Source organism: Lathamus discolor, chromosome Z, assembly GCF_037157495.1.
Source record: "Lathamus discolor isolate bLatDis1 chromosome Z, bLatDis1.hap1, whole genome shotgun sequence".
In the NCBI taxonomy this organism is placed as follows: domain Eukaryota; kingdom Metazoa; phylum Chordata; class Aves; order Psittaciformes; family Psittacidae; genus Lathamus; species Lathamus discolor.
The window spans coordinates 22,933,850-22,958,742 of record NC_088909.1 but is presented as its reverse complement, the minus strand read 5'-3'; the positions used below and the strand labels follow the sequence as shown (position 1 = coordinate 22,958,742).

Genomic DNA, 24,893 nt, shown 5'->3' with positions numbered 1-24,893 from the left:
GCATTCAACACTGTCCCACACGACATCCTTGTCTCTAAATTGGAGAGACATCAACTTGATAGGTGGACCACTCGGTGGATAAAGAACTGGATGCACGCAAAGAGTTGTGGTCAATGGCTCAATGTTCAGCTGGAGACCGGTAACGAGTGGTGTCCCTCAGGGATTGGTGTTGGGACCGTTCTTGTTCAACATCTTTGTCGCTGACATGGACAGTGGGATTGAGTGCACCCTCAGCAAGTTTGCCAGTGACACCAAGCTGTGTGGTTCGGTTGGTCCCCTGGAGGGAAGGGATGCCATCCAGAGGGACCTTGACACGCTTGTAAGGTGGGCTGATGCCAACCTTATGAAGTTCAACCATGACAAGTGCAAGGTCCTACACCTGGGTCGGAGCAATCCCAGGCACAGCTACAGGTTGGGCAGAGAAGAGATTCAGAGCAGCCCTGCAGAGAAGGACCTGGGGGTGCTGGTCGATGAAAAAATGAACATGAGCCGGCAGTGTGCGCTCGCAGCCCAGAAAGCCAACCGTATCCTGGGCTGCATCAAAAGGAGCGAGACCAGCAGGTCGAAAGAGGTGATCCTGCCCCCCTACTCTGCTCTTGTGAGACCTCACCTGGAGTATTGTGTGCAGTTCTGGTGTCCTCAACATAAAAGGACATGGAACTGTTGAAAAAAGTCCAGGGGAGGGACCAAGATGATGATCAGGGGCTGGAGCACCTCCTGTATGAAGACAGGCTGAGGAAGTTGAGGCTGTTCAGCCTAGAGAAGAGAAGCTGCGTGGAGACGTCATAGCAGCCTTCCAGTATCTGAAGGGGGGCTATAAGGATGTTTGGGAGGGACTCTTCATTAGGGACTGCAGTGACAGGACAAGGGGTAACGGGTTAAAACTTAAACAGGGGAAGTTTAGATTGGAGATAAAGAGGAAGTTCTTTACTGTAGGGGTCATGAGGCACTGGAATGGGTTGCCCAGGGAAGCTGTGAATGCTCCATCCCTGGCAGTGTTCAAGGCCAGGTTGGACAGAGCCTTGGTGACATGGTTTAGTGCCAGGTGTCCCTGCCCATGGCAGGGGGGTTGGAACTTGATGATCTTAAGGTCCTTTCCAACCCCAACTATTCTATGATTCTATGGTTCTATGAATGGAATGGAGCTACATCAGGGGAAGTTCAGACTGGACATGAGGAAAAGGTTCCCCACTGAGAGGGTGACTGAAACAGGCTCCCCAGGGAAGTGGTCATGGCACTAATCCTGTCAAAGTTAATGGAGTGTCTCGGGGCTGCTTAGTCATACAGTTTAGTTTTAGGTAGTCTGTGAGGAGCAGAGACTTACAATGAGTCTTATGGGTTCCTTCCAACTTGACATATCCTATGATTCTACAACAATACCATTGGATGCTACTACCAGGATGGAGCCAGCACTCTCTGTGCTGCCCCCAGCCATGAGGACACAGCTCCCAGCAATGGTGGCTGGCCCAGATGAAGGCAAAAGGTCTTTTTTGTTTTCCACAAAATGGGTGAAAAATGAGTTTGTCCCAGAAGGCTTCACCTCGTGCTCCAGGGGCTGCTGGGTCCAACTGCAGGGATGTGGTCTTGTGTAGAGGTATAGGGAATGGGGACAGCTCAGCCACACTGGTGCCTGCTGCAGGACCGTGATGCCACCCAGAGCCTGCAGCCACTCCAGGTCTCATTAGCCTCTGCTCTCCGGACAACCATCCACCTCCATCTGACTCATCCTGAAAACGGGAGCCCTTTGGGGATGTATTTATGGGGAACTGCTGGGCATGATCAGGCACTGTGAACCCAGCTCCTCACCTGAAGCTGGAGAACAAGGGTGCCAGGAGGGTGTTCCATGGATGACAGCGATGAGTCACTGCCCATGTCCTCAGGTGATGTGCCCTGAGACAAGGAGGTTTGATTTTTGCAAGGACAAAATACACAGATCCCCGGTTGCTGCGACACATCCCTGAAGCTGCTGGTGTCACCAAGATGTGCACATCAAAGCCGACAGCAAAGTCACACTTGGAAAAGCTTTGCCGGTTTATAAAGCCCAGCTTTAGTGCCAGGAGTGGGTTAAATCTCCAGCCCTCCAGCACGTACCAGCACCTCTGGCCAAAACGCCTACAAAATTGCTTTACCGGATGCAAGCGAAGCCGCTGGTTCCAGATTCCCCAGCCCAAAATCCAACGATAGGGGCGTGGGAGAGCAAAGGATCCTCCACCTCCAGTTCTTTGGGGTTGTTTCCAGCAGAAAATACCAGGCATGGAGAGAACATGCACAAGCATTTGCAGCGTTGCTTTAATAGGATTTATTTTTCTCTGCTCTGCTTGAGGATGGGGGAGAACAAGGTGTTGGTGTCCCATGGTGTCGTTTCCATGTCCCATGGAACACAAATCTTCTTGGCTGCTTTACTTACTTTTTTTTTTTTTTTTTGTCTTCTTGCTGAATAGCATCCAGCAAAGGGAAAAATATTAGGGCAAAATGGCTGCTTTGCTGCTTGGTCAGGAGCAGGAAGCAGCCAGCTCAGGATGTGTGGGGAGGCAACAAGCAGAGCGGTCTGGGATGCACTCACCTGTGGAGGCACTCAGGTGGGGATGTTCTGTCCCTCCCAGACCCTCTCCCATGTCTCAGCCTCCAACTCATGGATTTGGAGCTGGTTGATGCCAGTTCTGCAGGAGCAGCCAGAGCCAAAGGGAAGAAGGGTCTGGCCGGCTCCAGAAGCACTGACACCCTGAAGAGGCCCAGGCTGGAAAGAAGCTGGGCCCCAGGCTGGAATCTGGCAGCTGCATGCAAACACCCGTGCGACTGCATGTGAGCATGTGTCTGTGCACCACACTCATGGAGCAAGCATCCTCCCGTACATGTCAGCAAGCACCCACGAGCAACAGCAATACTGTGCGTCTGCGCGCAACCTCTTGCGTGGCAAAGCTTGCACACAACACGCATGTATGAGCACACACGTGTGCATCTGTGCAAACACCCAAAACATGTTTGCATGATTGCCTGGGCACAGACACTTGCGTGTGACACACCTGCACGTACAAACGGTTCCAGAAACGTTCACGAGCACGTTCTCTCGTTTTCAGGGGGCAAAACACCCGCCTGCACACGCGTGTGCAAGCGTGTCCTTACGTGCAGCACGTGTGCGCTGCTCCCACGAGGACAGGCGCTCGCAAACTTGTGCGAGCCCTGCACACGTTAGCACGCCCACCCCGCGCCAACGGCACCGCGAATCCCACCCCCCTGGAGGGCAGGACACGCACTCGCGGCCCCGCGCTGTGCTCCGGCTGCGGGACCGGCCCCCGGCGGGCGGGGGGAGCAGGAAGAGGAGGAGGAGAAGAAGAGGCAGGAGGAGGAGGAGACTTGACCGCAGCGTCCCGGCTCGCGCGGGCTGCCCGCCCCGACGGCACCGGTGAGGAGCGGAGCGGGGCAGAGCGGAGCGGGCCGGGCGCGGCGCGGCGCGGCGCGGAGCGGCGGGGAACTTGCGGGAAACTTTGTCGGGGCCGTGGACGGGGCTTTCGCGCCGGGCCGGGCCGGAAGGGCCGAGACGGGGCTGGCGGCTTCCCGCTGGGCCGTGCGGCCCCGCCGAGCCCAGCCCGGCGGTACCGGCCGTGCCGGACCCCGCCGAACCCGCGGGGCGCGGCGGGAGCGGAGGAATGCGCCGGGTCCCGCGGGCCCGAGGCGTCACCGCCCGCGGCGGAGTGACAGCGGCCGCCGCCAATGGGGTGGCGCGGGGGGCGGGCGGCTCCGCCCGACGGGTGTCCGCGACGGATGGGGCGGGGGAGGGGGTCCACGCGCGTCCTCGGTGGGAGCTGCGGGGGAGCGCTGGGGCCGTCCGAGCTCCCGGGGGTGCTGCGCTGCGGGGTGAGCTGTGCCGGTTCCTGCAGGGACCTGGATCGGCTCCCCAGCGCCGCAGGACGGCGCAGGCCAGGGCTCGTCTTGGCCTTGTACCAAAACTTCATCATTTCTACCCGGTATCACAAGATAAATTAACTTTTTCAGCCGTGCGAAGCCCAGAATTCCATCAGCTGCTGCTCCAGCTCTCATCCCGACCAGATTTGGCACCCGGTCAGAGCTGTTCCGTTCCAAAAACCTGCCGGGAGGCTGTGGGCTGGCTGTGGCTGGATCTGTAGTTATCCCATTAGGACGCAAGCAGCCTCCCATTACGGTTTCCCAGAGCGGTTTACCCGCCTGGCCATGCCGGGTGTGAGGTCCCTGCTGGGACGTTGGTGGGCAGCACAGGCCCTTTGTAGCAGCATCACTGGAGAGCATGCCCAGCCGTGCAGTGCAGCCTCCCGTCACGCCAGTTTGGCAGCTTCATCTCCTGTTCCAAAGCTGTTCCTGCCTCGCTGGCAGTGGATCCGTGCTTTAACCCTCACTGGAGCAGTTGAGGTGCAGTTGGTTTCCCCTCATCACAGATCCAGGGATGGTCTTGGAGGCCCACGGATGATGTCATCTGGATGACATCATCCAGATAACATGTAGACCGTTGTTGCCTCCAGTGTGCTGGCAGAGGTGTCTGGGCCAGGCTGGGGCAAGCTGCTGGTGGCTGTGGTCCTTGCTGGAGACCTCACTGATTCTTCATGGGGGAACCCTGCTGGGGCCATCACCAGAGACCTCTTCTTAGGGCGCTCATCAGTGTCTTTGCTGGAGACCTGGCTGAGGCCATCGTTTGGCTCTTTGCTGGAGTCATCACCAGGGAACTCACTGAGGACATTGCCAGTGCTCACTGGGGAGCAGCATGGTTGGGTAGAAGGTGTCCTTGCCCATGACAGGGGGTTAGACTGAATGATCTTTAAGGTCCCTTCCAACCCACACCGGTCTATGATTCCATGATTCTGTGACATGTCCGGGGCCCACACCAGTGACCTTGTCACTCAGTGTGCCACCCCTCAAATCCCCCAGGGCTCCCCTGACCCCCCCTGTCTCCCGCAGGTCCGTGGATGGTGATGGACATGTCCTAGGGGAGACCCACCATGAGCCAGAGTGGGGCCTCGCGCCTGGCGGGCTCGCCTCCACTGCCGGGGGGCTCGCTGCTGGCGCTGCTGGCCCCTGAGCCCTCCCCGTCCCCCCCCAGCGGGACACCCTCGCCAGGCCCCCCCCCAGCACTGCTGGAAGGGGACTGGGAAGGGCGGGAGGAGCTGCGGCTGCGAGAGCTGGAGGAGGCGCGGGCGCGCGCGGCACAGATGGAGAAGACGATGCGGTGGTGGTCGGACTGCACGGCCAACTGGAGGGAGAAATGGAGCAAGGTGCGAGCCGAGCGCAACCGGGCCCGCGAGGAGGTGCGGCAGCTGCGGCATCGCCTGGAGGCCCTCACCAAGGAGCTGGCCAACCTGCGCCGTGACCGTGACCGTGACCACAGCCGTGACCACAACCACGAACGTGACCGCGACCGGCTGCATGGGGCGAAGGGAGAGGCTGACCCAGAGCATGAGCCCGTGCGGGATGTGGGGGCCGAGGCGCCCCCGAAAGCCAAGGTGAGGGGCATGGGGTGTCTGCCTGCTGGTGGTGGGGTGCCCACCCCACACACTGCCTGCATGTATCCCCAAACCACCCCTGGCTGCAGCTGGCCACAAGGCTGCTCCCTGCCCTGACAAGGAGAGCCGTGTGGGTGCTCAGAACCCTCTCAGAGCAGCAGGGGGGGGTCAGACCTCTCTCACAAAAGTCATGGCTCAGACCCCTCTTGGAGTAGGATTTTGACCCCTGTCAGAGCAGTGTTGGGGGGACCGGCCCCTCTTGAAGCAGCACTGGGTGTCAGACCCCTCTAGGAACAGTGTCCCGGCCCCCTGTAGCCCTGTACAGGGAGGTCGCATTGTCACTGGCTCTGGTCGCTTTCTTAGGGCTTTCCCTTTGGAGGTGTTGGGCCAGAGTCATTGTGCTGGTAGAGGGGATGGTGACACCAGCAGTGCTGATGGCATCTCCCAGCGACAGCTGCAATGCCAGGGTGTCTGCATGGGCTTCTGGCGGAGCTCTGTGCTGAGGGAGGAGGGGATACCAGAGCCACACCAGGGATGCTCCCAGCTGCTCCAGCCATTCCCGTTCTGCTGCCATCAGCTCTGTCATGACACGTGTCAAAGACCCCATGACGCAGAAGTCACCACTTCAGGTGCCATGATGTGCTGATTCAGTCTACACCATGGCACTGCTGCCGAGCAGCACGTCTGGGACTAACCTAAGCATTCCCTGGGAGGACAGGTCCCTCTCCACCAGCCTCAGGGCATCCCTGGGGACATGAGGGAGAGATGCTGCTGGGTTTGGCTGGAGGGATGTTCTTGGTTATGGGGTGAAGGGTGGGCATTGCAGGGGGTGGGAAGCCAGGGCTGTCTGCTCACCCTGTCCCCTGTGCTGGGCCACCTGCGGTGCCACAGGAGCTGGAGCTGATGGAAAACATCTTGGCGAGCAAGCAGGACGAGAGCTGGGAGCAGCGGAGCAGCCGGGCCTCCTTCACCCGGCAGGAGCGGAGCCGCCTGCTCTGGGAGGACGTCAGCATCATGGAGGAGGATGCCACCAAAGTCACCGCCCTCAAGCTGAGGCTGGATGAGTCCCAGAAAGTGCTGCTCAAGGAGCGGGAGTGAGTGCTCAGGCCGTCACCTCTGTGGGGTGCCAGCCGAGACCAGCATGGTCCCTACCAGGATGGGACGTATCATGGTGTCCTGCCGCTTGTCACCAGTGTTGTCTCTCCTCAGGGACAAGCTGGCACTCAGCAAGAGCATCGAGAAGCTGGAGGGTGAGCTCAGCCAGTGGAAGATCAAGTATGAGGAGCTCAACAAGAACAAGCAGGAGATGTTGAAGCAGGTAAGCAAGGTGCCTGCGGACGAGGGGTGCACCAGGGGGTGGCCTGTGTCCCAGTGGGCAGCATGTCCTTGATGGATGGACATGGTGACCCATAGCCACCTCCCCAGCTCCAGAGTGCTCATTAAGGGTCTTAATTACTGCTGTTGAGCCAGTTGGTTTATCCACAGAGGGTGGGTAGATGAGTGCAGGCAGGGTTCGGGTGGTACAAGGTGAGTGTTCGTTCCCCGCCTTCGATGCTGTCCCCCTCCCAGCTCAACATCCTGAAGGAGATCCACCAGGACGAGCTGGGGCGCATCTCCGAGGACCTGGAGGACGAGCTGGGCGCTCGCTCCAGCATGGACAAGAAACTGGCTGAGCTGCGAGCAGAGGTGAGGACGATACCCAGTATGGGGGATGAAGGGAACAGTGAGGGGGGCCCCTGCTGCCCCCCAGCCACACCACGTCCCTGTCCCAGATGGAGCGGCTGCAGGCGGAGAACGCGGCTGAGTGGGGCCGGCGGGAGCGGCTGGAGACGGAGAAGCTCAACCTGGAGCGGGAGAACAAGAAGTTGCGGGCACAGATCGAGGACCTGGAGGAGGTGCTGGCTCGCAAGCGGCGCCAGACTGCCAGCGCCCTGGACACCGACCTCAAAACCATTCAGGCTGAGCTCTTTGAGAAGAACAAGGTGCTGTCCCTTCCCTGACACTCCCTCCCTGGGTGACTGTCACTTCAGTGGTGGCTCAGCATCCCCCAGGACCTTCTCAAGCCCAAACTCTGCCACCACCCCTCCTCTGAGAGGTGGCAGTGACCCCATCCTTGCTCCATCAGCTCCTCTGTCATGGGGTAGGGTGGTGGGAGAGATCCCTTGAGAGGAAGGAGGGCGCACCCGGCGGTGGGGTGGCTCTTGCCTGCTCAGCCCCCTACCGCATGCCCATCGTAGGAGCTGGCTGACCTGAAGCATGTCCACACCAAGCTGAAGAAGCAGTACCAGGAGAAGACCGCTGAGCTGGCCCATGCCAACCGCCGTGTGGAGCAGCATGAGGGTGAGGTGAAGAAGCTGCGCCTGAGGGTGGAGGAGCTCAAGAAGGAGCTGGCCCAAGCTGAGGATGAGGTGGGGAAGCTCGAGCTGGTGAAAGAGAGCTTGGGGCGTGCGGTTCCACTCAATCACTGACAGCCCCATCCCATCCCATCCTATCCCACCCCACACCATCTCATCCCATCCCACAGCTGGATGAGGCCCACAACCAGACGCGGAAGCTGCAGCGGTCGCTGGATGAGCAGACGGAGCAGAGTGAGAGCTTCCAAGTGCAGCTGGAGCATCTGCAGTCGCGGTGAGCCCGGGAATTGGGTGGGTGGCAGTGGGTACCACCAACATACCGTGGTGGGGTGATGTTCTCCTCACCACCATCCCTCAATCACCGTCTGGCCTGTTGAGCGTTGGGCTAAGCATGCCCAAAGTGCCTCCAGCATCCTAGGAGGGTGTGCAGCCACCTTTGGAGCAGCCTTCAGCTCCCAGTTCAACTGGTGCAAAGCTGCCCACAGACCAGTACAGCCCAGTTTGACGCTGCTTGGGGTTCCACCTGCCAGTACCAGAGTTAGGGCAGGCTTCAAGCATCCCATGCTGGTTTGGGGAGGCGGGAGGTGGGATTTGTTGCCCTTGAAAACATTCCCTGGCCTAGCTTTGCCTCCCCAGCAACAAAGAGCTGAAATGGCCGTGGGAGATCGATGCTGCATCTCCGGGAGGTGCTGGAGAGTGTGTTTATCATCTTCCTTTATTTTATTTGCACATCGTCATTAAATCATAGAGGAATAATGGAGGCTCCAATTCCCCCGCCCCCCCCCCCCCCCCCCCCCCGCACTCCACCTTAAATAATTCATGCTTTCCAGTAAAACGCAGCAAACTGGTCAGGTCTGACCAGCTCCTGGGCTTTTGGATTTCAAATTTGATTCATAAATTTTCATGCAAAGGTGAGCAAGAAGCTAAAACTACCACAGGCTCCTGGGGAGCCCAATTTTAGGGGCCATCTTTCTCTGCTCTGCACTCTCTGTGGGTCTGCAGTGCCCGGCGTGGTGATGTGTGGCCCTGGAGGGCTGTTGCTGGTGCCTGGCTTGTGCCAAGCATCATCCAGAGCTCCCTGGCCCCATGCTGGAGGTGCTGGTGCTGCAGGGATGGATCCTGCCAGGGTGCAGGGTGCTGAAAGGGCGGGGGGGGCCTGGCTGTGCCCACTGTCCCCCGCCCCAGCAGCTCCCCCTTGGCAGGCTCCGGCGGCAGCAGAGCACCCCACTCTTCAGCAAGATGCGCAGCACCCGCTTTGGCCCTGACGACACTGGGGACGGCACCAGCGACCCCGATGAGGATGAGGATCTGCAGATCCAGGTGCCCTAGAGCCCTGGGTCACCACCACAGGGACATCCCATGGTGGGCCTCTGCCCACAAGCACCTGTCACTGGGTGGTGACCCTCATATATATGGAGAAACGGAGGCATGGGGAGGGCTTTGCCCAGGGATGCTCCAAGCCTGCTGCCTCTTGAGCAGTATCCATTGCCCCTCGGCCACCAGCATCTCATGGGACATAAATGTGGCCACCAAAGGCAGTATCCCTGAGCAGCCCATAAAGAGAAGCCACAGGGCAGAGAGGGGCAGCTAGCTCTGTTGCAAGCCACACTCTCCTGCCCATATTTTCTATGTGTATTATATATATGTATGTATTTGTATATGATTTTTTTTACCAAAAATACAGAACACAGAGGGGCCCAGGCTCTGGTGGTGTCTGGTTGCTGGTCTGTCCCCATGCTGGAGCAGGGATAGGGAGTGGGAGGAGGCAGCATTGGGGATGAATGTGTGGCTGCTGGTGTCACCCCACTGCCACTGCTGCCCACACACCTGGGGACAAGCTGAGCACATGAGTAAAACCTATTGCAGTGCCTGCAAAGCAAGGAGCAGGGAGGCCTGTGACCACGAAGGCACATGCAGGGCTGCAGTGGGCGGACAAAGGTGCTCACCTGTGGGTGCAGAGGTGCTCACCCATGGGTGCAGAGGTGCTCACCCATGGGTGCGGAGGTGCTCACCCATGGGTGCAGAGATGCTCACCCATGGGTGCGGAGGTGCTCACCATGGGTGCAGAGTGGTCACCGTGGGTGTAGGGATACTCGCCAACTGTTGCTGACCAGCCCAGCGCAGCCCCAACAATGCAGGGCCTTGCGTGGCTTTGGAAGAGCTCAGACACAACCTTATTAAAAATTAATATTTTGGTGAGGTAATCCCTCCTCTGCCTTTTAATTGATTGGCTAAAAGCACGCCTCTTTGCTGCTCATGTTATTACTTGGGGTTTTTTTAATGCCCTTTTATTTCCAGCTATTATTCATTTCTTTATGGCCTCACAAATGGGACTGTGGGGCTGGAGGTGTCGCGGCAGAGTCAGCAGTTTTGGGGAGCACAGGGGGGTTGGGGATGAGGAAGTGTCCCCAGCCTAAGCCTAGGGACAGCCCGGGACAGCAGCCTGGGGAGAGGCTGCCGCCAGTCTCTGTGGGGCGTTCACTCTGAAGCCTAATGATGTGCGGGCATGGAAACCTCTGCGCAGGGCGGCCGGCTGTGGCTCTGGCTGGGCTGGGCCGTGCCCGTAGGGACGGAGGAGGCGGCCCTGGGGGTGGGAGGATACCGGGGTAGGGGGCGGGGCCTTGAGGGGCAGGGCTGGGGCGGTGCCGCGCGAAGCCGGGGCTCTCAGTGCCGCGGAGCCGCCGCCGGCAGCGGGGCGAGCGGGTGAGTCCGGGATGGACGCGGCGGGGCCTGGCTGCGGGCGGGGGGGTGCGGTGTGTGACACAGGACGGGGCCTGGCCGAGGCGGGGGGGTAACAGCGCGAGGAAGGACGATGCTGGCGGGAGCGGCGGGGACATGGCGGTGATGGAGGGGTCGGGGGTGCCCGGGTTTGCGGGGTGTCACCGAGGTGACAGATAGGAGGTGGGCTAGGCTGGGGTAGGAGTTGCCCCCCTGCATCTCTGAATTCGCTCAGGGGGATGTTCCCCTCAGAGGCTCCGGCCCCTCTGGGGACCCTGGGGTGCTCCCATCATCCCTGTGCCTGGTCCCAGCGGGACACCCCAGAGTAGAGCCCAGGGTGGCGGGTCCCAGCAGCGGTGCCAGCCTGGCTCCTGGGGACACACACATGACACGAACCATCCCGGTGGCACTAAACAGCCTGTGGCAGTGGCTGGAGGGGGATGCTGGGGTGTAGTCCCTCTGGGCTGCTGTGGATGGGATGGATGAGAATGGATCTCCCCTGATGCTGGAGCTTTGGGGAGCTGGCATCACCGGCACAGAGCATCCTTGGAGGTGGTCCGTGGTCATCCTTTTACGGTGGATTTTTCCAGCTGGGAAAGGAATGTGGTCCCTGCCTGCTCCCGCTGCAGAGCTGGGGTCCCCTCTCCTTGGGCAGTGGGACCAGGCACAGCTTGCAGTAGGGCTGGAGGGAGGCTGGATTGTGCCGATGGGTGCGAGGTTGAAAGCCAGGGTCGCTTTGGCACTCAGAGCCATAACATCCCGTGGCAGAGCTGGCTTGGCCAGGCAGGAGGTTGTTAACACTGAACCCTACTGATGCCCAGTGACTGGGGCCATGTTGCTGCCCAAGGGAGCCCTCTGGGAGGAAGGAGAAGCAGGGAGAGAGGTGATGAGGACCCATGGGCAAGGTCCAGCGTGGTTGTCCCTTGGGACACAGGTTGGGGCTGGTGGTGGGGGACTGCTTGTGCCTGGCTCTGCCGCGCTAACAGGGGTTAACACTGGACTGTTCCACTCAGATGGTTCAGGCAGTGAAGGGAGGAGGAAGAGAAGGTGGAGGAGTGGGAGGAGGAGGAGGAAGATGTCAGCCGTGGATCTGTCATTTCTCTTTTTCAGCCAGGATGGGCAACGCCGCTAGCACCAAGCTGGGCCAGCGGTGAGGCGGGGGGAGGGGGGGTACAGAGGAAGAGGATGGAGAGGGGGGGGCAAAGGTGAAGGCAGCCCCCCCCTCCCAAAATATCCCTCACCCCATCGGGCCATTGCCATGGCGACGAATTTTAACGACATCGTCAAGCAAGGCTATGTGAGAATGAAGAGCAGGAAGCTGGGGGTGAGTGAGGGTCTGAGGGATGCATGGTGGGGGGCTGGCACCGGTCACACGGGTGACCCACCAACATCGTCGCCTCTTGCGGCACCCGGTGCCCCTGGGTTTGGTTTGAATCAGAGGCATTTTGGGGGTGGGGGGAGGGTGTCACTTGTTGGTCCCCAAATCATCCATGAGCCCCAGAGGCCCCGATGTTGCCCCAGTGGCACCCCCTGATACTGGACACAGTCACCATGGGAGCTAGGGAGTGTCCCTGAGCCCCCGCCCATGCCTCAGTTTACCTCCAGACCCAGTTTTGGCACTGAGAATGCCCCATGCTGGTGGGAGGGGGGGTGCTGGGTGTGAATTAGGGGGTGAAGGAGTGCAGCATCCAGAGGCTGGGGGTCAGGGGGTTGTCTGCCCCCACCATCGCTTGGAGCCGGCAGCAACGAGCATGCTGGGTAATTCCACGCTAATTAGGGAGAACAAAGAGGGAGCAGGCTTGAGGGGGAAACAAGCTTGGGGACATGGCCCCGCCATCCCCAGAGGCAGCGGCTGCAGGAGAGGGGCAGGGGAGATGCTGGGATGGGATGTCCCCTTGGGAACCTTGTCCATGCTCATTATCATTAGTTAAGCCCTGTAATTAGCGTTGGCAGGGGTGGAATGGTGGCAGCTCTGGGATATCCCCAGTGCCAGCATCCCCTCCTGTCCCCAGGGTCAGGAGGAGTGGGAGGGGTGCTGGGGCATGGATGGACGGGGCAGTGGGGACAGGGATCCCCAAACCACGCTGTGTCGCAGATCTATCGGCGGTGCTGGCTCGTCTTCCGCAAGTCCTCCAGCAAAGGGCCCCAGCGCCTCGAGAAGTACCCGGATGAGAAGTCGGCATGCCTGCGGGGGTGCCCAAAGGTGAGGGGGCCTGGGGAATGGGGGGACCCCATGACTGCGTGGGTCCCCCCTCACCTGGACTTGCTGGGCTTGAGCTGGGTGCTTGTCACCATGTGCACTCCAGTAAGGATGCTGCTGGAGCTGGGTGCAGGAACCAGGGTCTGGGTGCAGTGGGAACAGGGTCTGGGTGTGCAGTCTGGGTACAGCCTGGGGTGCCCCCCACCTCTCCACAGGTCACTGAGATCAGCAACGTCAAGTGCATCACCCGGCTGCCCAAGGAGACCAAGAGACAGGCTGTGGCCATTGTTTTCACTGACGACTCAGCCCGGACCTTCACCTGTGATTCGGGTATGGGCAGCGCCCAGGGGAACGGGTGGGGGTGCTGGCGGGACTCCCCAGGCTGACCAGGGTTGCCCAGGGCTGGGGGTGCTGGTGGGACACCCCAGGCTGGCTGGGGTTGCCCAGGGGCTCCGTGGTGCCTTGCAGAGCTGGAGGCAGAGGAGTGGTACAAGACGCTGTCAGTGGAGTGCCTGGGTGCCCGCCTGAATGACATCAGCCTCGGGGAGCCCGACCTGCTGGCGCCCGGTGTGCAGAGCGAGCAGACGGGTGAGCACGGAGCGTCGGGTGCTCGCGGGGCTCGGCTGCGCTACAACCCCCCACGAGCCATTTTCTATCTTTTATCCCCCTCTCCAGACCGGTTTAACGTGTTCCTCCTCCCCTGCCCCAACCTCGACGTTTATGGCGAGTGCAAGCTGCAGATCACCCATGAAAACATCTACCTCTGGGACACACGCAACCCGCGGGTGAAGCTGCTCTCCTGGCCCCTCTGCTCCCTGCGCCGCTACGGGCGCGATGCCACTCGCTTCACCTTTGAGGCTGGAAGGTGAGATGTCACCTCCGCTGGGACAGGGACCACTGCAGGGTCCTGTTGGGCACAACAGGAGGTGGCGACTGCTGCCAGGGCAGGCCTGATGCTGGGATGATGGCCATGGCCTGTATTGGGTGCCCCATGGCCAGGGAAGTTTGGAACTGGTGCTGGTCCCAGCTCAGCGTCATGGGTGGAATGCAGGGAGAGCACTGGAAGTGTGGGGAGCTGGGCCAGCTGCCATCAGGGGTGGTATGTTTTATCATCCCTTGGGCTTGTGAACCCTGGTGACATCCTGTGCCCAATCCCTGCAGGATGTGTGATGCAGGGGAAGGTCTCTACACCTTCCAGACACAGGAGGGAGAGCAGATCTACCAGCGTGTGCACAGTGCCACGTTGGCCATCGCTGAGCAGCACAAGAGGGTCCTGCTGGAGATGCAGAAGAATGCCAGGGTGAGCTCCAGTGCTCTGTGGGGACACAGCTGGGGGGCAACTTGGGGTGGCGGGTGTCACCCTCAGCCTTGTCTCCTCTATCACAGCTGCTGAACAAGGGCACTGAGCACTTCTCCTACCCCTGCACTCCCACCACCATGCTGCCCCGCAGTGCATACTGGCACCACATCACTGGCTCCCAGAACATGGCTGAGTCCTCCAGTTATGCCGGTGAGTATTCCTGGCCTCCCTGGGGAGCTGCCACCCCTTCAGCAACCCCCCAGGTGAGCCCGCTCTCTGCTTTGTCCCTAGGGGAGGCGTATGCAGGCGCCCAGGCCAGCTCAGACACCGACCTCCTCAACAGGTTCATCTTGCTGAAGCCAAAGTCCTCCAAAAGTGACCAGCCTGAAAGCAGGGAGCCCACATCGTCCCCGTGAGCTGGCAGGGGGGGACGTGGTGGTGGGGCCCCCCTTTTTCTTCCCTAAGGGGTGGCAAGGACACAGGCAGCTGCCCCTGTGGGTCCCCAGGGTCACCCTCTATGCCAGGACCTTGGGGAGCTGGCACTGGCTCGTTGCCTGATGTTACTGGAGGTGACACTGCCTCTGCCTCCCCTGACTTGAAATATATCTTGAATATTTGTATTATAAGTGATTTTTCCTTCTCAGATGAATGCAAACTTCGCAGCCGCTGAAGAGCCCTTGGGCAGAGATGCTCATAGGTTTTTGACTCTTTTGGGGATCCGGCTGGGAGGTGGCAAAGAGACAGGGGTGGGTGTCAAGAAATTCCATGTGTTTCTGCTAGGTGGGAAGGCTGAAGCACCACAGCAGCACTGGAGGCTGTGTGCCAGGCTGAGGTGTGGGGTCCCAGCATCCCACCCCCCCATGAAGAGTGGGGTGCTCCTGGGGACACCCCACCACCCCCAAGCTGAGTTTTGCACTTCTCAAAGCTATTGAAGCACTTGCTGTAGAACTGGGATGCCTCAGGAGAACCTGGTTTTCCTCTGGGGGTTGGTAGGGTGAGCAGCCAGGCAGAGCCCAGCTCCCCACCTCAGCACCCCCCCAGCTGCCCCCCTGGCCTTGTCCCTGCTTTAGCTGCTGGTGGGCAACCCAGGGACCCATTTTGGCCAGTAGCATCTGTTCCTGAGGGGCAGCTTTGTGGCTATAAGTATTCCTTGGGCAGAGCAGGGGAAAGCTGTGTTTCTGTGCATTCCCATTGTCCTTGCTCCTTCCTTGCCCGCCGCTGGGTGACTGCCCTTTCCTGGCGGGGAGCTGGGCATCATGTGCTGAACTCAAAAGCAATTGATTTTTTCCTAGTTCTATTTATTGACCTCCTTTAGAAGGGCTATCTTTTTATCGCTGTGCAAACCTTGGTGTTTCTTCGGAGTCTTCTTTCAGTCTGGGTTGGGTGGTTGGTGGGTTTATTTCCACCCTTAAAGCTCCACGTCTGTGCTTAAGGGGCAGGAGTGTTGTGATGTGGGAACCTGTGGTCTGTAAATACTGTCTCTTGGGTTGGTGTAGCTTGTGGCTGAGGCTGGGGGGTGGTGGGATGGAGAAGGGCTGCTCCCAGCTGCGCGTCCTCCCCTGGGGAGAGGTGTCACTCCTGGCTACACACCTCATCTGGAAAGGATTTAACATTTATTACCAAAAATGTTTGGGTTTCCTTTCTTCATTCTTGTTTTTAAGGAGTTGCTCGATGAATAAACAACCCTTATCCACCCTTCCTATGTGTCTGTTCCATCCAAACACACTCGGGAAGTCCAAGTGTCTGCCAGAGAGAAAAGCGCTGATGCGGGGAGATTTCCTACCACTGCTGGCAGCGTGCTCAGCTCAGGGCTTTGTTCTGCCTCCAGCCATGGCCAGGACATTCCAAGTGAAGGCTAAAACTGGTGGGGAGGGCAGAAGGGTGGAGGCAGTTGCCACCCTCCATTAAACAACCCCAAGTAAAGCAGGATGTCAGCACCCCACTGCTACCCCTCACCTCCAGCAGCCCATGGCTCTGTGGATGGCCCAGAGCAGTGGTGGCTCCGCATCCCCAGCCAAAGGAGTTCCAAGACACTCCATCTCCCAGCTCTTCTAGAACTGTGCCAGTTCAGTGACCCATGACATGACCAGCCCCAAGGTTAGAGCCACACTAGTCAGGGCAGTGCTCTCTCCAGGCATAGGGACACGTCACGAGGAGCTGACTGTGCCACAGCAAGGACATGGAAGCAACAACAGCACTGCAGCCCAGCATGTGCGCCCACCCTTGCTTCCCAAGCTGTCCTCCTGCCCCACATCCACACTGGGATAAGCACCGTGGCACACGCGCATTTCCCTCCCTCCCAGCTGCTGCGGTAAGGAAGAGGCAGATCTCTCCAGGAACATGTCACCAAGCAGTTCATCCCAAGTCCTGGGTGCTGATGGAGGGAACAAGAAGGGCTGACCCAGACATTTGCAGAAGCCCTTAAGCTGCTGCCACAGTGGTCACGGTCTGGGACTTGCACCAAGCTCCAGAACGGCATGGAACCCACGCTCGGTCTGTGGACAGACGGAAAGCCATCAGCTAGGGGTTATTAGCGACAGGATCCCTGCCATGCCTTCTCCTAACATAATGATTAGGAGAGCACATGGGTAGAGTCTGCTCCAGAGGAGTTTTTAAATACAGCTAAGCCTGCACAGCCCACCTGGGCTTCCCTGCAGCACTGCTTTCTGCAGCATCTCCCTTCACAGCCCAGTATCAAACATCTGCTTAATTTAAACACAGCTCTGGACCGGCAAATGATGAGCTACCTGCTGGAGGGGTGTGGTCTCCTTAGGAGATAATGTCAAGAGCAGCAATCAGCAGTAGAGAGCAATGCTCTCTCCAAGGAGATCTCATTAAGTTAATGTCTATTGGAGAGAAGTAAATGATGTGACTTCTCCTGCAGCCCCCAAGGAGCTTTCAGGTATGACAGAACACAGGGAAGGGGGTAAAGCTTTATTAAACATAGCAAGAATGGACATGCAAATAAGGTAGGGTTGTGTAACTGAGGTACACTGCCACATTGTCAAACTCTGGCCTAAAATTCTAAAACACTTAAAAAAAAAAAAAGCCTGTTCCAGCCAAGATGCTCACCAATTCCTTTTCTGCTTTACCCTAGACATAATGATGGATTTCCTTGGAAAGGAAGGCCACTGAAGAGATGTCACCAACCTGCAGATCTGGGGCAGAAAAGGCAGAGGGAGATGGGGGATACAGAGTGCTGCTGGGGAGAGGCAAAGAGCTCTTGCAGCACTCTGTTGAAAGGGGTCACCTCAGTTTATAGTGAGGACATCACTCTGAATCTCATGGCTCAGCTGGGTTTGGAGGTCGCTCAGTTTCTTCTTCAGGCCAGAGAGCGCAGAGAGAACGATGGTCTCCGGGCGCAGAGAACCGCAGGACTCCACGTTGTAGTAAAACCTGAGGTTACAAGCTGGTAGGTTAAGTCACCATCTGCTCTGTGAGGAGGTGCAAAACCAAAAACCACCTGCAGAGCTGTGCCAGCCTGTCCTGACTCACTGCAGGGAGATCTGCTTGGAATCCCAGCCACCAGCATCATTCACCTCCCCAGCAGCAACAGCCAGCACTGCCACTCTGCCATTGTCACACCGACACTTGTGGCTTCATGGACTGCAGGAGCACTTCTAAGACTATTTCTGTTCAGGACCATAACCTGTGAGCCAGCACAGAGCCTCACACCAGGGAGTGAGGCTGGCTGCAGGCACCCTGGCAGTGCAAATAACCCAGGAGAGGGGGTATCACCAGCAATCACAGCATGAGACATCCACATGGGTGAATAAATGTCTGAAGCCATTTGCTGCTGTAGGCCTCACACTCCACTTAGTGCTGCACTGCCCAGCCTGAGAACACAAACTCGGGACAGCCATCTAATACCTCGCAGAGGGGAAAACCTACCAGGCTTGGGCATATCACCACTTAACTCCATCTCTTACCCTGCTTTTCAGGGAACACCAGGTCCCTGGGCAGGCAAACTTCAGCACAGAGCGAGTACTCCTGCACTGACAAAAGCTGACGACATGGACCCTGCTAGTTTACCCCATTCTGCAGCTACAGTAACATATTCAGCTTCCCACCTCTCTGGCTTCCCATTCGGATCGTAGGGAGCCTGAGCATCCTCTTCGTCAATCTCCGAGTACTCACTCTTGGGCCTGGAATCAAAGAGCAGGACAAGTTAGCACAGAGCCCACACTCCAGCCTGGCTCCATGGAGCTCAGGCCCTCAGCAGCACTGCCCCAGAGCGAGCACAGGGGCTGGCGTCCAGCAGTAATAAAGCATCATGTCCCAGAAAAAAGCTCAGTCCCATGTTGCCCTTTCTGGTTCCTCACTAACGCCACATAGGCACCTAGTGGTGCTGGAGGAAGAGCAATCAGCCCTGCTCTGCCCCAGTTCAGTGAGCCTGTGCAGGGTACTGTAGCTCCATTCACCTACCCTGGCACAATCTGGTAGGTGCCTAAAGTGAAAGGACAGTGGTGTCTGCAGGGACTTTCTTTATGGAGAAGCCTGGATGCTGGTTTTGGAGCAATCATATTTTCTTTCTACTTTTCCCTTGACCAGGAAAACATGGGAGCACTCCAACACTCAGCCTGGGCAGGACAGCTGAGATGGGAAGGTCTGGCCAGCTTGGGCCCAGCAGGAAAAAAATCTCCTGTATTTGACCTCAGGTACATCAGTGAGCCCCATCCCATGACCTCCACCCTTCTACACGTCACTACCAAAACCACTGCCATACCTGTGCATCAGCTAGGCCAACACATCTTTCTCCCTGTTGCATCCCTTGGCTTATAGGACATCACACCAGAGAGACTTTTTGGAAGCATTTCCTCCACATAAAAAAAAATTAAAAATCCAAAGCCTTGAGCTATCTGAAAAGCCAGCACACAAAATTCTGTGCACGCCAAGGTCTCCTCCTGGCCTTCCTCTGCCCCAGCAACAGCAAGCAAGGCTGATCCGAGCACCCTGCCATGAGCTGCCTCAAAACTGCACTTCTTCAACAAATCCTGCCTCTGTAACAAATCCTGTCTCTGTAACTGACAGAGATAAAGTGTCAACACAGCTGGGTGTTCACGTTACTTGCAGAATCACCTATGACTGAAAACAGGGCAGAGGTTTCCACCACAGCTGTTTTGAGAGTCCAGCTGCATACCAGTGCTCTGCCAACGGCCTCCAAAAGCAACTAGCATGAAAAAACAAACCAAAAGTAACAGCTAGAATTGGACAGTAGAAGCTTTTGTCTCTGTATTGTCCTCAAAGGAATTGGATGAACTTGGAAAGACAGACGTATCAGGGAACAGACAGTTCTAATGTCAAGCTTCACAGAATCACAGAATCATCAGGGTTGGAAGGAACCTCTGGAGATCATCCAGTCCAACCCCGTGCTAAGGCAGGGCTGCCTAGAGAAGGTCACACAGGAACCAGGTAGGTCTGGAACGTCTCCAGAGAGGAAGACTCCATAACCCACTGGGCAGCCTGTTCCAGGGCTCTGCCACCCTCAATGCAAAGGAAGAAGTTCTTCCTCTTGCTGAGGTGAAACTTTCTGTGTTTTAGTTTATGGCCATTGCTCCTTGTCCTGTTGCTGGGCACCACTGAAAAGAGTCTGGCATCATCCTCTCAAGATACTGATCTACACTGATGAGATGCCCTCTCAGTCTGCTCTTCTGCAGACTAAACAGGCCCAGCTGCTGCAGTCTCTTCTTGTAACAGAGATGCTCCAGACCCCGCATTATCCTTGTGGCCCCCACTGGACCCTCTCCAGTAGAAATTACAGAATTTTTACAACACCAGATGAAGCCAGAACGGATTTCAAATTCCAACTTGAAATTCCACATCACAGAGACATTTCTGCTTCTCAACATCCAATACATCTATCAGACCATCAGCTAAACTGTGGGACAATTTATCTGCTACAAATCATTTGGAAAAAACCCCTATCTTGGAACTTCAAAACTATCCAGCTCCATCCCAAAACTGCTTGTGAAAAAGTACATGGTGGCACATAAACTCTTGCGACATGCTCCTGTCCACAAAACTGCAGAGCAGCATCCTCCTCTTCCACACTGCATCACCTCAACACAAACAGCCTTTATGGGTTATCCCCCTGACAGCCTCGTCTGTAGCTGGCAGTTCCCAAAATCCAGCTTCAGTCCACATGTACAGCCCATCAATACTAAGGAAAATGCCCACTCCCAGATTTCCAGCACTACCAGCCAGCCTGGTTCCTACTGCAGATCCCAACGTACCACCCTGACCAAATGCTGAAGGAGCCCAAAACCTGGCACATCTCATCCTCACCCAAACTGACCTAACCGGACCTACGAACACACCCTGCAGACCCCATCAAAGCCAAGCAGCATTCGCTCCTTCCATCCCAAAAACAAGACTGCGATGGCTGCAGGCAGGTCCCAGCCCATTTCATGCATGTTACGGACTCACCCTCACCTCCACCCTCAGCAACAAAAGGCTTTGCAAGTCTCCTCAGTGCAAACCTAGCTACACAGGATCTCCAGGCCAGCTCCTGAGCAGAAAGCCACTGGCAGTCAGGCTGAGGTGGAAATCCAGCTAACTGCCCCTCCGGGAAGCTCATTCACAGACAGCTAACTGAGCACGAGGCCATCTTCTGCAATCCATATTCTGGGTAATCCCATGTTCTGGGTCCAAGCACCCAGGCTTAAAATGGACAGCATGGAGGTACAACAGCCCACCACCTGCCTTCCACTGCTTGCAGTCATTTGCAGAGACAAATCTGGCAGCAAGAGGAGGAAGACCCGCTGAACCCCTTCTGCTGCTCACCTCCTCTGCTGCTGCAGCTCTGCTTCTGCAGACCCTGCACCAAATCCTGCTCCTGAACCTAGGTCTCCCTGACATCTGGCTGCTGCCCTGCTGTTAACAGCAGCATATCTACCACCCCTAGTCCCTGCTCGCAGCCTGCCTTGGCTAAAGCACCTGATTCCTCACCCTGCTGCTGGCTCCAGAGTGCTCAATGACAGGATGCCTGCCTAGTGAACACCAGGATACAGAGCTCAGGTGTGGGGAGAAAAGCTGATGTGTGGAGCTCCACACTCATGGAAAGGTGCTGCTAGGTAAAGTCCTCGCCCTGGCCAAAGCAGGGCAGCAGCTTTCCAAGAGCAAAATCATGCCGCATAGTATGTGCAGGATGGTATGTCAGAGCAGAGGAAAGGGCCAGAGGGGAAAACCCTGCTGTCAGAGCTCAGGCTCCAGGAGTTAGGAGATGTATGTGGGAGATCAGAGCCACACACTGGGCTTCCTCAGAGCTGCAAAATCAGCCTTGCAACCTAATGTTATGTTCTTTGCTCTCACAATAACCTCTTCCACCTTGTGTGGATTTATTCCCTCCTCAGAACTTACCCTAGCCTACATACCACTTGTGCAGGAAAGAAAAAAGCAGGAACAATTGGTGGGAAAGAATAAGAAAGTGAGGTAAAACAGCAGTGACAGCACATGAGGGGAGAACAAGAGGTGGCCACAAACCAGTCCACCTTGTATGCAGCTGCAACCGAGGGACTGGCCTTGGTACCCTAACAATGGAGCATAGTCTGTGAAAGGGGAAGTCACAGGCACGCTCATGGTCAGTTGCTGACCCGAATTATCTTTCCCAGTCCCTCCAGACATACCACTCTTCTGGTTTGGGGTACACGGTGTGCCTCAGTGCATTGTCTGGGTCGTACTCAAAGGCGACACCAGCCGTGGGGTTCCACTTGGCATGCTCTTTGCCAAAGCCCTTCTTGGCATAGGCTCGCAGCCTCAGCTCCTGGCCCTTCCTCAGCTTCACAATGAGGATGTCTGTGGAAAAGCACAAGCATGTTGGAGTAGGCTGCAGAGGAGAAAAGAGTGTGCAGGATCACATTAGGGCAAAGGATCACAATTCCTTCTTAGTCCCCAGGAAGATGTCACTATCCAATCCAATCGCTTGGATTCCCAGAGGGGCTCACCTGTGTCCCCAGAGTATCTAGGACACATTCTGCTAAGTAAAATTAAGAGATGCACAGTCCCAGGCCAGCAGCAGGCAGCACACCACTTTGCATCTTTGCCATCTCCAACCTCTCGCAAGAGACAGAAGCACCCTCTGACACAGACTTTGGTTTTGGGGATAGCCTTGAAGAGTCATGAAGACAAACTGCTAAGCCCAGTGAGGCTGGGCTCTCTTCACCAACCTTACCACTACTCTATGGTTACACAGCTACTAAAGGAAGAATAAATGAACCTGAAAGAAAAACTCATGCCCTCCTCCAGCTCCTCCTCCCTGTGAAAACCGCTTACCATCCTGCTCCACGTAGTCGTTGGGGTCATTGTCTCTGCTCCGAGATGTTACCTGCAGAAGAACAACAAAAGCAAGTGAATTACGGCAAGATCAGCTTTTCTCCCTACACCAAGTAGCAGCTGCCTACAAAAGTTGAAGGCTGCACCGACCCACTCTGGCATGACTTACAAGACCAAATTCAGACCCCCACATTTAATGGAAATTGGGACAATTCAGGCAGCTGCAGCTACATATGTAACACCCATCTCCAGCAGCCCGCTTGCCTGTTTTCTCTGCCAAGATGGAGTGCTCCAGCCTAGCTGCTTGGTTCTGACAAGCACCCACGACTGCTGGTAGTGATATATGGCACTTGCTGTACTCAGCCAAAGAGAGCAAGGCACAGTGGGCTACAGCTAGGCTTTAACCAGTCAGGCATTGTCACCAGCCCCAGGCTGAGGTGACATCCAGCTCTGGCATCAATAGTGTCTTAAAGCATGCCCCTTTGCACCTGTTCTGTTTTGGCTCCACCAGTCCTACTCAAGGCAACTGAGTAAAAGCAGTCTGGCAGCTGTGCTCTGGCACAGGCTCCTCACACCTTGCTGTGCAAAGAATCAAGAACCAGAGAACCAGAGGCCTTGGGGTTGCTGCCAAACCTTCGAAGAGGCTGCTCCTGCAAAAGCTCTGGCATAAGCGGGCAGGAAGCTGAAGTGACACAGCAGCAGGACACAAGCACACATGCTCCAAGTGTTTCAGACAAGATCGAGGAGCAACACTACAGTATCCCAAGAGTTTGGGATGAGGGGTATGGGATGAAACTTTAACAAGGCCATGCTGCTTTGACAGGCCATAAGACAGCAAGTGGAGGACAACGAGGTGAAGAAAAGGAGGGCACTGGCACACACTGCTATCTCTACAGGTATTCATGCTTTGCTCTCCCAGTGCAGTTTAAGTGGGGCTTTAGGCAACACGAAACATGCTCAAAGGCTGTACTTTGACCACATCCCAAGCATCTGCCTCAACAGGAACACAGACAGGGCACTCAATGACAAGCAGAGGGATTGCACTGACCGGAATGACCCGGGGGTTGTTGGAGATGAGATCACGGGATGTGACGTGACGAGTCTGGTCTTCATTACACCGGACATCCAGGGTGAACTCCACAGAGCACTCTGGGCAGAACTCATCACATGTGCAATCCTGGAACACATGGGTCAAGACACTTATGACAAACCTCTCCCAGAAAGAAATCAGGAGCGCTTCCCATCAGATCAGACACCCACCACCATCAAAATAAGCACCCCCATTTTGCTTGACTCACTCTGGAATATTGCATCTTATCCACAATGTCATCACTAGTGAGTGGGATGAGACCTACAGGAAAAAGGAAATTGTGCGACTGTCCAAGTGAGGCCACAGGAGCACTTATCCTCCTGCCAACATGGCTGGAGGAACAGCAGCCTCTCGAGAAAGGTGCTGCAGTGTCCCTAGACTGATTTCATTCATGACCTTTGCCTTGCTGCACATCCTCCCTGCACCCAGCACTCACCCAGCCTGTGTGCAATGAATTCATCATGGAGCACAGAGGAGTTGGCATCTATCTGCACCCAGTCGATGGCTGCAGAGAGGAGAAAGTCACAAGCAAAGAAAGAGAAAGCTTAGGGGAGACCTTGTAACAGTCTTCCAACACCTAAAGAAGCTACAAGAAATTTCAAGATGGTCTTTTTCAGAAAGGTCTGTAGGGACAGGACAAGGGGGAACGGCTTTAACCTGACAGAGGGGAGACTGAGATGAGCTCTTAGGCAGAAGTTCTGCCCTGTGAGGGTGCTGAGGCCCTGGCACAGGGTGCCCAGAGAAGCTGTGGCTGCCCCATCCCCGGCAGTGTTCGAGGCCAGGTTGGACGGGGCTTGGAGCAGCCTGCTCTAGTGGAAGGTGTCCCTGCCCATGGCAGAGGTTGGAACTGGGGGAGCTTTAAGGTCCTTTCCAGTCCAAACCAGTCTGGGGTTCTATGAAAATTTCTGTGGGAAAAAGCTGAGGATTTTGTGGGTGCACATAAAACATTGTGGAGTCTGCAGCAAAACTGAGGCAGCCTCTGGTCACACACAGAACCGGCTGAACACAGATGAGGTGAGCTAGAAGCAGCTTGGGAGCTGCAGGAGGAAAAGGAAGGGAAGCAGTAAAAATGACGGGCCAGCAGCCCACAGGCCTGACTGCAGTACGCGGTACCTATGATGGGGACTTCCGCGATGAACACTCTCCGAATGGAATTCGCCACCCTGAGGGGAAGAAACACCCGTGCTCAGGCACGAGGGGCCGGCAGCTTCGCAGCGCCCCGGCCCGCCTGCGGAGCCGCCGGCCTAGGCTGTATCTCGGAAGCACCGAGAGGCCCGCGCCGGCGGCACGGCAGACCCTGCGCGGCCTCCCCCGTGCCCCGCCCCCGCGGCGCTCACGCCAGGTCCGTGTTCTCGATGATGAACTTGACGTTCTCGTCCGTGAGCTCGGTGATGCGCACCGTGGGCTGGTTGGCGTACGGCATGGCCGCTCCCGCCCGCCGCCAGGCCCGGCACGCCCCGCTCCCCCGGTGCGCCCCCAAAAAGAGTCCGTG

General features: G+C 57.0%; 3 protein-coding genes across 5 annotated transcripts; 2 read left to right on the top strand and 1 right to left on the bottom strand.

The window, feature by feature from the left end:
• The first annotated feature begins 3,306 nt into the window (after positions 1-3,306).
• On the top strand, positions 3,307-10,026 carry CCDC102A (coiled-coil domain containing 102A). Its single transcript, XM_065663287.1, has 9 exons — positions 3,307-3,403; positions 4,927-5,468; positions 6,360-6,562; positions 6,678-6,786; positions 7,038-7,154; positions 7,241-7,450; positions 7,706-7,876; positions 7,993-8,096; positions 9,025-10,026. Exons 2-9 carry the CDS (start codon positions 4,968-4,970, stop codon positions 9,149-9,151), a joined length of 1,542 nt encoding a protein of 513 aa, XP_065519359.1. The 5' UTR covers positions 3,307-3,403; positions 4,927-4,967; the 3' UTR covers positions 9,152-10,026.
• A 468-nt stretch (positions 10,027-10,494) lies between these two features.
• Positions 10,495-15,736, top strand: DOK4 (docking protein 4). Of its 2 annotated transcripts, none has more exons than XM_065664026.1 (9): positions 10,495-10,525; positions 11,651-11,864; positions 12,636-12,743; positions 12,956-13,070; positions 13,209-13,328; positions 13,416-13,605; positions 13,902-14,040; positions 14,127-14,250; positions 14,384-15,736. In XM_065664026.1, the coding sequence occupies exons 2-9, from the start codon at positions 11,799-11,801 to the stop codon at positions 14,395-14,397; spliced, it is 876 nt and encodes a 291-aa protein (XP_065520098.1). In that variant the 5' UTR covers positions 10,495-10,525; positions 11,651-11,798; the 3' UTR covers positions 14,398-15,736. The 2 variants fall into 2 exon arrangements, with proteins under 2 accessions (XP_065520098.1, XP_065520097.1); XM_065664025.1 differs by having other exon boundaries at positions 14,332-15,736.
• A 1,223-nt stretch (positions 15,737-16,959) lies between these two features.
• On the bottom strand, positions 16,960-24,892 carry POLR2C (RNA polymerase II subunit C). Of its 2 annotated transcripts, XM_065664035.1 has the most exons (10): positions 24,739-24,892; positions 24,515-24,564; positions 23,838-23,906; positions 23,610-23,662; positions 23,360-23,488; positions 22,312-22,363; positions 21,666-21,834; positions 18,111-18,185; positions 17,291-17,436; positions 16,960-17,198 (listed from the first exon to the last, which is right to left on the bottom strand). In XM_065664035.1, the coding sequence occupies exons 1-9, from the start codon at positions 24,822-24,824 to the stop codon at positions 17,292-17,294; spliced, it is 828 nt and encodes a 275-aa protein (XP_065520107.1). In that variant the 5' UTR covers positions 24,825-24,892; the 3' UTR covers positions 16,960-17,198; position 17,291. The 2 variants fall into 2 exon arrangements, with proteins under 2 accessions (XP_065520107.1, XP_065520108.1); XM_065664036.1 differs by lacking the exon at positions 18,111-18,185.
• Position 24,893: the final 1 nt, after the last annotated feature.

Coding starts and splice junctions, on each gene's coding strand:
- CCDC102A (XM_065663287.1), top strand. CDS start 4,968: ATGAGCCAGAGTGGGGCCTCGCGCCTGGCGGGCTCGCCTCCACTGCCG. Junction 5,469..6,359: donor AGGCGCCCCCGAAAGCCAAG/GTGAGGGGCATG, acceptor GCGGTGCCACAG/GAGCTGGAGCTGATGGAAAA. Junction 6,787..7,037: donor AGCAGGAGATGTTGAAGCAG/GTAAGCAAGGTG, acceptor TCCCCCTCCCAG/CTCAACATCCTGAAGGAGAT.
- DOK4 (XM_065664025.1), top strand. CDS start 11,799: ATGGCGACGAATTTTAACGACATCGTCAAGCAAGGCTATGTGAGAATG. Junction 11,865..12,635: donor TGAAGAGCAGGAAGCTGGGG/GTGAGTGAGGGT, acceptor GCTGTGTCGCAG/ATCTATCGGCGGTGCTGGCT. Junction 14,251..14,331: donor TGAGTCCTCCAGTTATGCCG/GTGAGTATTCCT, acceptor CTTTGTCCCTAG/GGGAGGCGTATGCAGGCGCC.
- POLR2C (XM_065664035.1), bottom strand. CDS start 24,824: ATGCCGTACGCCAACCAGCCCACGGTGCGCATCACCGAGCTCACGGAC. Junction 22,364..23,359: donor ACAACCCCCGGGTCATTCCG/GTCAGTGCAATC, acceptor GTTCTTCTGCAG/GTAACATCTCGGAGCAGAGA. Junction 18,186..21,665: donor TACCCCAAACCAGAAGAGTG/GTATGTCTGGAG, acceptor CTTTGATTCCAG/GCCCAAGAGTGAGTACTCGG.